The sequence below is a fragment of the Hibiscus syriacus genome, unplaced genomic scaffold (genome assembly GCF_006381635.1).
Source record: "Hibiscus syriacus cultivar Baekdansim isolate YM2019G1 unplaced genomic scaffold, ASM638163v2 tig00111095_pilon, whole genome shotgun sequence".
NCBI classification, from domain to species: domain Eukaryota; kingdom Viridiplantae; phylum Streptophyta; class Magnoliopsida; order Malvales; family Malvaceae; genus Hibiscus; species Hibiscus syriacus.
In genome coordinates, this window is record NW_024062980.1 from 3,257,863 (window position 1) to 3,271,109 (window position 13,247).

The 13,247-nt window shown below is 32.3% G+C and overlaps 1 protein-coding gene and 1 pseudogene across 1 annotated transcript; one reads left to right on the plus strand and one right to left on the minus strand.

Moving 5' to 3' along the window:
• Window positions 1-900: 900 nt before the first annotated feature.
• LOC120152690 (protein trichome berefringence-like 7) lies at window positions 901-5,850 on the minus strand. The gene is made up of 4 exons (XM_039164863.1): window positions 4,331-5,850; window positions 2,942-3,100; window positions 2,105-2,413; window positions 901-1,174 (listed from the first exon to the last, which is right to left on the minus strand). Exons 1-4 carry the CDS (start codon window positions 5,188-5,190, stop codon window positions 1,153-1,155), a joined length of 1,350 nt encoding a protein of 449 aa, XP_039020794.1. The 5' UTR covers window positions 5,191-5,850; the 3' UTR covers window positions 901-1,152.
• Window positions 5,851-8,644: 2,794 nt separating this feature from the next.
• Window positions 8,645-11,139, plus strand: LOC120152743 (annotated as a pseudogene).
• The last annotated feature ends 2,108 nt before the right edge of the window (window positions 11,140-13,247 follow it).

The window sequence follows — 13,247 nt, forward strand, 5'->3', positions numbered from 1 at the left end:
ATATGATTCGTGTTGACCTTGGGAAGCTTTGACCTTCACTTTATACTTTCTCCATTAATTCTAGCAGTTTGGAGTCGTTGAAGATCATTATAGTCGTTACTTAAAACCAAAAACAATATTTAATGCACAAGGGATCGATCCTTTGGTGATAGGGATCGATCTTTTTTCAAACAATTCGACCATTGCAAGAAAGGGATTGATCTTTTAAGGGAAGGGATTGATCCTTTTGGTGAAAGGATCGATCTCAAACTCATTGGAATCCAAGGGATCGATCTTTTATCAAGGGGATTGATCCTTTGGTCAAAGGGATCGATCCTTTTGTTAAAGGATTGATCCTTTGAGCAAAAAATGCTTGGAAACTTAACTTTAAAGTGCGAAAACGATCGAGTATATTTTTGAAAATGTTCGACTAAGTTGTAAAACATTTAATACATTTTTCAAGTTAATTTGGACTTTGAATTATTTTTGATAAATTTTTGACAAATTTTTGACAAATTCAATTAAGTCAAAAAATCAAATTTTCAATTTAATGTTATAACAAAATCTTAATTATCAATTTGCTATACATTTTGAAATTAGACAAATTAAGTTTTAAACCTTAATTTTTAACTTTTAGAAAAATTTATATCTAGCCGTATTTTTGGACTGAAACCACTCGAACTACTCCAAGAAATACCTTTTAAATCCCTTACGTTTCAAAGCTAAATAATTTATCCCAATATTTTACCCTGATTTTCTCCCTAAACATACTTTTTTTTAAGCTTGCATGGATGATACACTGAAGCAACGGAATTGCTTTGTAAACTTTACGATCAACATTTAGTATGGAACATAAATTTGAGTGGAAGAGAGTATGTATATAATGAATGGTACAACAGCAAGTATATTGTATGTTTTTCTATGTATCGAATCATCAAAATTTTGACATTTTAACAGACAAACATCCCAATACCCCCAATTTTAGCCCCAATCTTGTCGTTGTAAATGTTGAAAAAATGAAGACAAAGGCACCAATGAATGAAACAAATAGATTAGCCTCCCTTACAGATTTCTCTTCCCTGTAAAAATCAAAACTAAAAATTGGGTTCTTCCCTCATTTGAACCAAGAAACTTCAATCCCTGTTCTTTTCGAGTTCGGCCAAGAGGGTTCAGTCATGGTACTTGCCCATCCAGTCTGCATCAATCATAGAGCTGTCAAAGCTGTTCTAAATACCAAAAAAAAACACCTAATTTGTTCAAAATCGAATTAGAATCAAATTCGATACGTTCGTAAAAAATTAACTTGAACAATCAACTCAACCCCTAAATGACTTCAACTCAAAAACGACTAAATCAAAACTACTAGAAAGGAAACGACTCAAAATGCACGAGTATCCTTTCAATCGTACATAAACATTTGCAATGTGGCCTATTTTCTACCATATATTTTTCTATGGTATTAAAAATCAAAATGGAAAATATGCCATGAGTTGATAATAAAGGTTCAAAAAATCTGACTTTATCTAAACTATTCATTCAAGATCCAATTTGATTTGACTTTATAAGTCACTGACATAAACTCAAGTATGATCCCAAATAATTCGAAGGTCAAACCTAAATGACCCGAAACAGAAATTACAATAACCCATAAATGACCCGACTTCTTCCACCCAACCTAAAGTAATCCGACCCGACTACTCAATCGACACCTAACAAATCAATGAGAGAGTTCATTCACATTATGGATATCATCACGACAACATAAAACGGTTTCCTTCCAAACTCTGATTCTGATAGAGATGGAATATTTTTGGGAGCAAGGAGACGAAGTAAGTCTCGACTCTGATTCTTCATTTTTCTTCAAGTACTCATGTCCCGCTCTAGTGTTTAAAACATTTAAACGAAGATATGACCTCCAAATACATGGAACACCCATGAAAGATATATACTCGTATTCGACATTTATACGCGAGCCTGAGTAACATAGAATATAGTAACAAAGGAACACAAGCAAGCCATTCCAGCATCTAATAGTTTGCACTCATCTTAGAAGATAAAATATCAAACTGAGCAGTGTATAAAATTACAACAGAAAGAAGCGAAAATAGAAAGGAAATGAACTCACCTTTCATTTCCATTCCCTCCAGAAAGTCCATAATCAGCAAGCAGGTACGAGAGGAAAATTTCGTTCCAGACATCAGGTAAACCGGGAAGACACCAATGGCTACAATCGGGTACCAATGGATTGTCACTCCACCCACCCACATGTGCATCTCTCCGGAAGGCTGACATTGAAGTTACTTGCAGAATGGTTATAGGAACAGTCATATTCTTTACCACATCAAATACAGTCTCCGAAAAAATGCTTTGATCCCTCCCTTCGGTTTCTGACAATGGGTTCTGGGTCACATTGCAAAACCGGCGGGATTTTTCACTGACGCAGAAACCAAAAATAGCAATGATTTGTAAATTGACAAACATATTTCATTTGGAAATTAACCAAATAAGCAAATATTATAATAGATAATATGTAGATGGTAAGGAACACATGAAATAGAACCAACTCCAAAGCCTTTTATCAGAGGGTTTAAGAATGAAAAATAATTAGAAAACTGTGAAGCAGATATCAAGTTGTGAGGCAGTTCAAATTGTACATAGAAATAAATTCAGGGTTGTTTGTTGAAAAAGAGAAAAGGCTGCAACATATGTGTGTCTGCGTGCCACAGATTAACAGGAGGGCAATCCAAAATAAGGGGGGGAAACTTAATTTAATTAGCAACCAAAAGGAGTTCACTTTGGGTGTGTCTTCTGAAAGAGCATCATGGTGCATCAGAGCATTCCACTCAGTCATAGGTACAAGTGTTCTCCTGCTCAAAGGGCAGAGTTCAAATCCCTCTTCCCCCGACAATATGCTATATGAGAGAGAAAAGGACAGAAAAAGAGTCATAGTACTATTGGTTACCTCCAGTGAGATGGCTCAAATGTTCGGAAGAAGACAAGTGTTCTGCTGGTGTCAATCGTGTTCTCAACCCATGATGCCCAAGTGCTTAATGCCGTTTTATATGCAGCAGGAATTGTCATTCCAAGCTTTACTGAGTTCCCAATCTGGAAGTAGCAACCACTGCCAAAGAAGACATTTAGGAAATTTTCTTACATGTACATGTAAAAGCATCTGGGAAATGTTTTTTCAGCTCGTCACAGTAAGTTCATTGGATACCACAAGGTAAGAACACATTTGACGAATAAAAATTAGAGTACAACAATGGCCAGCGAGGCCTCACCAGTATTATCCTTCAGTTTAGAATATTTTGAATTGTACACTTCAAGAATCAGTTTAATTAATCATTCGAATTGAAGCTAAACTTGAATAGGCAGCGAAAAAGAGAAATGTTTATTGAACAAACTGCAAGACGGAAAAAAGTAGGATGAAAATAATACATGAAGGTAATCATGAACTATTTCTTAGTTTCCAATCAACATTTATTATACATTGAATTCTATACTTTGATAGATCTTAATCCTCTCTTCAGGACTGGGTTTAGCTTTCCAACCTTCAACAAGGGAAAAAGCTGTAAGCTAGCATTTGCAGGGATTCAAATTGAAAAATAAGCACCACAAGAATCCATGTAGAAACTATGAAACACTCTCATTAATTATTATCCTATACAATTTTAGTCTCGAGCTCCTCAGTTGAGGCCAAAAGATGCATTACCAAATAATTGAATCGTCGCAACCTAAAAAACCAGAAACTATTACTAAATGGAGTAAACTAATCCCAGTTCAGGTAGTCACCTAGAAGCAAAACACTAAAATGACTCTTACCAGCAAGAAAGATTGTGGGTTTCATAATTTGCCCTGATTCTGCAGTGCAACAGGGTAAGAGTTCCCAAACTAAAGAATCCTTCTTAGTCTGAATTCTGACATCCATAGGACAAAATGCTAAACAATAAATAGTAAATACAAAGCATCAACTGTCTAGGAAACCTTCCACATGCTGCTACCACAGCTAATTTTCCCCTCTACAAGGTCAACAGAGGAAAGGGAAGGGAGAATTGTGAGGGTTTTTTTTTTTTTTTTTTTGGGGGGTGGGGAACTCTCCTTCAATATTAAGTAACGTGGACTTTGAATAATGGAAAAACATATATAAAGGCAAAATACAGGGTAGCATTTACCAACCTGAATTATGTAAATTTGGAAAATGATAATGCAAAAGAGACTAGAGCACTGTTTTCTAAGTGCTGCCGAAATTATTCGTGAGAACCCAGAAAATAGAGGATATTGCCCTAGAAGTCAACATAGAAATAAATATTTTCCATGATATAAGTTCATAAACAGACTGAAGGCAACTTACGTTTCAAAGAGCTTCCCTGGAACCCACCATTGTCCAGTGTTGAATATGAGAACATCTGCATTAATCCACTCGTTGTTAATATCATCCAGTTTATCCAACTTAAGGGTTGACCTAACACGCTTTGGTGCATGCCTAGGCATCCAACCATGTTGCACCAAGAAAACTGAGCGAAAGAACTCAATGGTAAAGTTGAAGGAAGCAAACCGAACACCAAGAAATCTGATACGTTTTGTTATCTTATTGCCATTAACTTCATAAACACTCCTCTTATCTTCTACTCCAGTCATGATCAAGCATATCAATGATTCCCACTGCGTTCTACTCATAGAATCTCCAACAAAAACAATCCTTTTATCTCGAAGCATTTCCAGGACATTGTGAACGTTAAACCTTGGAATATCGCAATTTTTAGGTTTCCATCTCCATTTGAGATAATCTTCATCTTTCCTGCCATTTCCCAAGCAATTAAATCCTTTTTCCAAAAATGGACAATCTGAAGCATTGTATAATGGGTAATCATCATCTATAACCCAGCTTCCATCAAAAGTATCACACACATTTCTAGAATCATTGGTTGTTAACACGCCATAACCATGAAGTGCTTGACTCAGACTAGGGACAACGTATGTATAACCCCCATTAAGTAGTATAATAAATGAAAGCAAAGTCCCAACGAGAGTAAGGACAGGAAACAAGCGTGAAACCCAGCACAACCTATGATAAACTCTAGGACTAGTGAAACACAAAGGTTTAGTGCTTACAACATTCAAAGCTTTGGGGCTCGCAGCATTTAAAATTCCAGGGCCTTCGGCATTCAACGCCCTTCTGTTAAATGATGTACTCCTAAAATTATTCACCATCTCAATCAATTTATAATACCAGTATATTCACAGAACCATTCTTGAAACTAGGCATCTTTCTTTTACCATCTCGGCTCACCACAACATTCAACAAACTCCCAACCAAAAACGATGAAAAGTTCATAACTTCAAGATCTTCAACAACCCTTTTCTCTATAAACAACTCCTAACTAACAATTAACAAAATTACAGCATCAGTTCGAAATCAATGTCCCCCATTCAGCTCATAGAAGTACAAGAGTTCCAAAATAGAGCAACACATCACATCAAGTAAAACATTCAAGTACAGAGAAAACCAACACAGCTATACATATCTAACACTCAAATTACAGCTTTTATTTTTCAAAAATTGAAGCTGGAAGCTACCACCTACATACCAACTTTCGCATCATTGGGGAATAGAACAAAATGGGTTTTTTCCCCAAATCTCAAGAAAAACAGACCCGGATTCCCAGAAGAAAGAACATCAACAATCTTGAATGAATTGAAGAAGAAGGAAGATCTTACTTAGCTGTCGGGTGAAGGCAAGGTTAGAGAGAAATACAGCATTCAATGAGTGAGAGATGACAGGAAGCTTCAAAAGGAGAGAAATGGGAGAGGTGAGATGGCGGTGAAGCGAAGAAGATCGAAGAGGTTGTTAGGAGAATATGACAGCAATACATTAAAATCAATCGAAATGTATAAACAAATGGCTGGATGATGGAACAATTGCTATTATATTTAATTAATCATTTACTTTTTATAATCATTTTACATTTATATTTATATATACTAAATCTTGTTACGCGCATAAACTTTTTTTTGAATATATAAATATTTATAAAATAAATAAATAAATAAAATGAATTCATCTGATTTTAATGTTTAAAGGAAGGTTTAATATAATTTTAAGTGTATAAATTATACTTTAAATTGATTTTTTGTGTTTAAAGAATTTTTTATTAAAATTAAGTGTCTAATATTTTATCTCTTATACTTTTAGGTACCTACCGTTAAAAAATCGTTAAGTAATATGTGCCACATCCATATTATTTTTAAAAATATTTTGAAATAATATTTTATTTTTAAAAAAATAAATATATATATAATGTGATAAGTGTCACTTAACGATCTTTTTTAACGATAGATACCTAAAAGTGTAACAGAGAAAACATTAGACACATATTTTTAACAAAAAAAAATTAGACACCAAAAATCAATTTAAAGTATAATTTAAACACCTAAAAGTGTATTAAACCTTAAAGGAAATTTTTTTTAGAGATATTGAATTCAAATAACTACGTAAGTGAATATATGTATGTTATCACGATTAAAAAAATTAAATAAATATTTTATTTTAATCCCTTAAAATATTTAGAAAAATAAATAAATGAAATGAAATAGTTTGTGAAATTCAAATATAGATGCTTATTAAGGTATAGATAAGTATCAAATGAAGTTAGTAAGAGAAACCCTACTCCCTTCAAGGTATTATATAATTGCTATAGAAGTTAGGACTAAATCTCGCAAAAGAATAATTATTTAATTTTAAAATTAAAAATTTATTGAAAATGTAAATTCAAAAATTTACTTTAATATATAGTAATTATAAATTTTCAGGGGCGACTGTCTCCACCCGTTCTCTTCAGTCTATCTCTAGTTACTGACTTGATATTTTTAATTATACCAAATATCACGTTATTACTTTGAGTAATGTGATATATGTCTTATTATTACTATTATTGACATGACACATATCATATCATCATTTTTGTTGGCGTGACAAACCATCACTTTTGGTATTGTGGTATATAATATATTATTATTTTGGGTGAAATAACATATGATATATTATTATTTTCAGTGACGTGGTATATGTCACATCATTATTTTAGTAATATAACATGTATCATGTCATCAATTATGTACATATAAAAATATCACATATAACATTTATTGATCAGTAGTAAATTAATAATTTTCATTTAATAGTGATTTTTTTATCAAAATTTAAAACGTTAAAGATTAAAATAATTTCAAAAATAAGAACTAAAGTAATTGTTTAAATAAATATTAGAAGCTAATTACGTCATTACGCCTTTATAATTCATGTAGGTTGGAGTAAAAAAAATCCTAGACTTGGATGGTATATATAATACTAGCAAAAACATGATTTCAAAATATTAGAAGCAAACTACTTTTTCTACGTAAATCTCTTGCGACATGCATTTAATGTATTTTTATTTTCAATTAATTATTTTTAATCTTATTTTGACGATTTGATTTATTGATTTTTTTAATTCAATATATAAATATAAAACTAATTGCATAATTTATTTGTCCTTAAAAATCAATATTGCTATATCCTCAAAAAATCAATATTGATATAGGAGAGATAAAGTAGTTATTTTGGACAATAAAAATGAGTTAATTTTGAAGGTTGAAATATCAATGGACTCAGAGTGAATTTTTGGACTAGATCAAGATAATTTTTTTAAATATCATATTCTAAAATGATTAATTATCAATTCAACATCAAAAATTTAAGATACATTTACTTTAATAAAAAAAATACACAATTAAAATATTTTATATAGATATAATAAAATTGTTTTAAATGATTATCAATTTTTAATATTTTTTATTATTTATAATTAAATTTAATATAGGGTATATTACAGAATTGATCGCTTTCGTTTAGCATTTGTAGCATTTTTCTCATTGAGATTAAAAAATTAAACTTTTGGTTACTTACATTATTTTTTTACTACGTCTTAGTCACTAAAGCGTTGACTACCGTTAATTTGATGATGTGACATATTTTAACCCTTCGACTTTCGATAAAAAAATCAATTGTGGGTCTCTTTGTAAACCCAAAATAATTTAAGAAAAAAAGTCGAATTTACCCAATTTTCTTTCCCTCTTTCCACCCGAAATGATTGCTCGTTGAATCCCAAAAATTTCAGTACGAAATCCAAGACCATTTCCCTTTCCTGTTCGGAATCTAGATCATTTATGTTACTTGTTCTACTGAAGCTAAAGACAGGGAAGAGGAAAACGTATTAAGGTCTCGTTTGGTTCACGTCATCTTTTATTCCTGAGAGGAATTTTTTTTCGGGTAACGATACACATGTTTGGATGGAGTTACATTCCCAAGTGCAGGTAAAGAATGAATATCAACAGTGGTATTTTTTTCCTGTTTTCCCAGGAATATCATTCCCCCATCTTTCTTAGGTATTTGTTTATTCTCAGTCCTCTTGTCTAAAACACCCTTCTCCCCGCTTGGTTATGGCTGAAAGAAAATTTGTTTCTTCTTCGATTTGGTGTTCAGATTTGCCTCTGGTGTATTAGTCTCCCATCTCCCTTCTGGCGTTCAGATTGTATTTTCTATATTTATATTTTTGCAGAGAGAAAGATACTAAATTGTTTTTGTCAATTTTTTTTTGTTAGGGAAAATTGAAAGAGAAGTGGAAAGATGAAAATCATTGCGTTATTGGTGTTGAAGTGCCAGCCGGAAGGATCCGATCCCATAATACTAGCCAATGCATCCGACGTGAGCCATTTTGGTTTCTTCTAAAGGCCAAGCGTCAGGGAGTTCATCATCTTCGTCTCTCGAACCGTCGGCAAACGAACCTCTCCCGATCAGCGCCAGTTCGTCCAGCACGAAGGTCCCTCCTCTGTGAACCTTTCTTAATTTTTTTCTCATTACAAGATAATAATTGTTTCCTTGATTATTAATATCTTTGGCAATTAGATCAATAACACCATATCTGCATCTTCTTTTGTTTTATCGTGTATTACATTGCCGTTTTTTTAAAGAAAATATTTTTTGAAATTTCGATTTTATCAGTAAAATCAATATCATGATTATGTTTTAGGTTTGAGAAGATCTTTGGTTAATTATGATAATAATGATTTATTTATTTATGTTTGGTGATTTTAATGTAGAGTACATGGTACATTCTTACAAAAGAAATGGACTTTGTGCAATTGGATTTATGGATAGTCACTATCTTGTTCGAAGTGTTTTTCGCTTCTCAACCAGGTAATATAACAGAGTGTAACTCTTATCTTCTCTGTGTCATGATTTACCTTATAATTTAGTATCATCGAATCTTATTGACTGCAATATTGGTGTTCTGCATTGGCGTTCTCTGTGGTTATATTATCAGGTTCTCATAGCCTGAGACTGATTATAGCAGGAAATGAATGGAAAGGGAAAATAGAGAAGAAGAGAGGAATTAGAGAAATGATATATTCATTGATGATTGCAGTCGTGTTTACATGAATAGATCTTTATAGATGCAGATATTATGGAATGAACTATAATGTATATGAGCAACATTTATTGATAGTTGTCCTAATATTGGCTTAATCTCACCTTATTCAGTAACCACTAATTTATTCCTCCTACACGTTCCTCTTTTTGGTACTTGACCCACCAACTCTCATCTTGTAACTCCCTGTTCAGCTTCCATGTTCCTAGCTTTTAGTTTTTCTTCATTTCCTATCTCGGACCTCAGCTCATTCTTGTTTCTCTGCTTACTTTCTATCTTAGCTATAGCTAAGTCTCATTTTCCAGCTCAATCCCTCTCTTTGCATCTTATAGCAATAACTAGATTGTTGGGACGATGGGTAGAGGTGGATGTGTCTATGTCTGTGTCTGTGCGTATAAGATATTAAGAGTTTAAGATGACGTTTAGAGTCTGTGGGTCACATTCCTCACGTTTGATATATGGTGTTCTGAAATATGTTTGTGAGGTTGAATGTTCTTCTGTGGGATCTTTGGAAAATTTCAAACGGTAATGTTTGGCAAGTGGTGGATGAATATCAGAGAAATTTTGGGGAATCATGGAGAACTGCAAAAGCTGATAACACTCAAATTTGGCCCTATTTGGATGAGGTTTTGACCAAGTTTCAGGTATTTGTTTTCTCTCTCATTCATTTCTGTTGTGTTTAAATATGGGGACTTACACCTTTCAAATTAATCTCACGTTTTCTTTTCTAAGTATAATATTGGAGCTTTATAGGAGTGTTATATTTGAAAAACCATACATAACCCTTTTACCATTTTCAGGACCCTGCGGATGCTGATAAATTATTGAAAATTCAGAGGGAGTTGGATGAGACTAAAATCATCTTTGTAAGCAGTTTTCTATTTTTGTGGGAAAAGTGACGAGTTTGTGTTGTTTCCTTTTAGCTTTGAGCTATCGCACTACGATGTCATCCTCAGCTCCAATGTTCTTTTTGTTCACTATTCCATATTTGGATCTCTTTTTTTCTTTGTAATGTTGTGATGAATTATATCATTTCAAAAGAAAGATTTCTTCATAATTAGAAAAATATTAGTATGCTTGTGTTAGCTTGGATTTGATTGATTAGAAGTTCTCTCAATCATTGAAATGATTATCTCTTTGATGCAGCATAAAACAATTGATAGCATGCTTGCACGAGGTGAGAAGCTGGACAGTTTAGTTGAAAAGAGTTCAGATCACAGTGCGACATCTCAGGTACATGTGCAACACAATATAATCCTATATTGCATTATCTAGTTTGCATATTATTTTTCTTTTGGAGTTACAATTATATCGAAAAAGACTATAATTAGAATTAATAGTTACAAAGCACAACTGTAGACTAAATAATCGAAATATATCCGGAATCAGTGAGCGAACATCTAAAATTTTAAGAATAAACAAATTTATAGAATTCTAGGAGGACGAAAACAGATTTTTAATAAAAAAAACATAGAAAAATCTAAAATATATGGTAATTTTAAAATTTTAAGGAGGCAACACCCACTCGCTCGGTCCATCCTTGTCCAGAGTCAGTACAAGGGTTGGGAGTTGAACCTTATTGTTCCTTTGGAACAACCACATGTAGTTGCTAATATCAATCCTCTTTTGGTTATTGAAACAGATATTCTACAGTCGGGCTAAGAGTAACAATCAATGTTGTAGTATACTGTAAAACTTGTAGAGAAACACAACTATGATGTGATGGCATTCAAGTGTTATAGCAAATGGAGCTGATGGTAACTTTTATTTCTTTGTATGGTTAACTGATTTGGTCTGTTTAGTATAGAGATGGGTTCAATCCAATCCTCTTATTATTATAGAGATGGGTTCAAATTAATCCAATCCTCTTATTATTTGTCAAAAACTCTAAATTGCATTTTTAAATTTGTTAGTTTTAGTTTAGTAATCTCCTCCCACAGAGTTCTCAGTAGACATGCAGAAAATAATGTTGCATGAGTCTATTGGTTAATTGAGTGAAAAGGGTATTAAAAGAAAAATGGATTTGTGATAGAATTTTCTTTGTCTCCATTCTTTTCATTTTCCCCCTTATTTTCCTCTTTATTTTTGTTCCCCTTCATCCTGGATTTGTGATAGAATTTTCACTTCTTTTCCTAGATTTGTGATAGAATTTTCATAGTTCCATGCGAGTATTATTTTGAAAGAGAATTCGTTGTTTTTGTTGAAATTTATTGAAATTTCATCCAGAAGGTAAAATTTTCACTTATTTTCCTGGATTTGTGATAGAATTTTCATAATTCCATACTAGTATTAATTTAAAAGGGAATTCGTTGTTTTTGTTGAAATTTGTTGATCCACATAATGGATTTCAACTGTGTACGGGCTTCTGTTATTTGATCTTTGTGGTAATTGTTCTAGTTATTAGATTTCAAGTCTTTGGAAGAATAATTGGAGAATCAGCTATTTATAGGCTTCAATTTTATCATCCATTATCGATTGTTTTGACTTTAGCTTAAGATCCCTCATACCAGTTTGTTAAGAGTAATTTGCAATGCTTTTACATTCATTCACGGATGATTTAGTTAATTCCTTGTGTTTGGTAGAGTTATGGTTCTGAATTCGTTTGTGCTTTTGACATTTTATCGTTTGAAAGCTAAAACTCTTTTCCTTTTTACTCTGGATCGGACTGCTGTAATTGTTCAAATATTTTTTATTTTATTTTGCAGTAAAATTAGCATCGATTTTTTTTTGTCAATGGTTTTATTCGGTCTTAATTTATTTATATATGTACGGTTCTTTTGATGCTAAGAGATGTAATCATTATGGGCTTTATCTATTCTTAGATTTGGATTACTAGTTCTTATGTCTTTGTGCATGTAACTTTAAAATGAATTTTCCATTCAGAAGCTTACACGAGGACTCCACAACTTCTCAAATGGAAATCCTCAGGTGTCCATTTTTTAGAAACATTAACTACAAACTTCTCTTTCTCGTCGGCCATGTCCTTTTCATTGCCGGTAAGATTACAGATCATTATGTTACGAGCTTTATGTTTCTTGCATCATGTTCTTGGTTGAAGTTCAAATTAACTTCTACACCTCAGGTACGAGGAGCAAATGGTCCAATTTTCGAAGACGGGCCAAATTTTGACATGACATTCAGGCTTTTCCATGGACGCGATGGAGTGGTTCCGCTATCGGAACAATCTTCCTTGTATGCTAAGAAGGCAGAGCCTGAAACAGCCCCACCCAAGTTCAATCCATTGGCTGCAAAGGCAGCCACCATTAGTCTCTCATCCTTCGGACCAGGAGGGCCTTTCAGTTTCGATGCAAATCATATTAGGACCGAATATTAATAATTTTATTAAAATATTAGCAAAGATAATGATGAATGATGGTGAAATATAAAATTATAGGCAATATGATTTTTAGTGTTATATTTTCTTACTTATTTGAATTATGTTTTTGTAATATAAATTCATGAGATAAATAATAATGATAAAGTATGCAGAATTAAGTATAAATATAAAAAATAAATAAATAAATTATTGTATATAGAAGATATAATAAATATTATATCTTAGATAACAAAAATAATTTACATCTTTTTATTATTATGAATATCTATGATAAATTATTGTATATAGAAGAATGTAAACATTGTCGATTGAAAAATACAAGAAACCTCCTAGTGAATGTGTTATGTATGAACCGAAGCTAGTTTCCACAATGTAAACATTTAGTTAAATGTTGATGTAAAATTTTAATAATTTTTTACATAAATTATATAAAATTTAATATTAATTAAAATTAAAATAATACA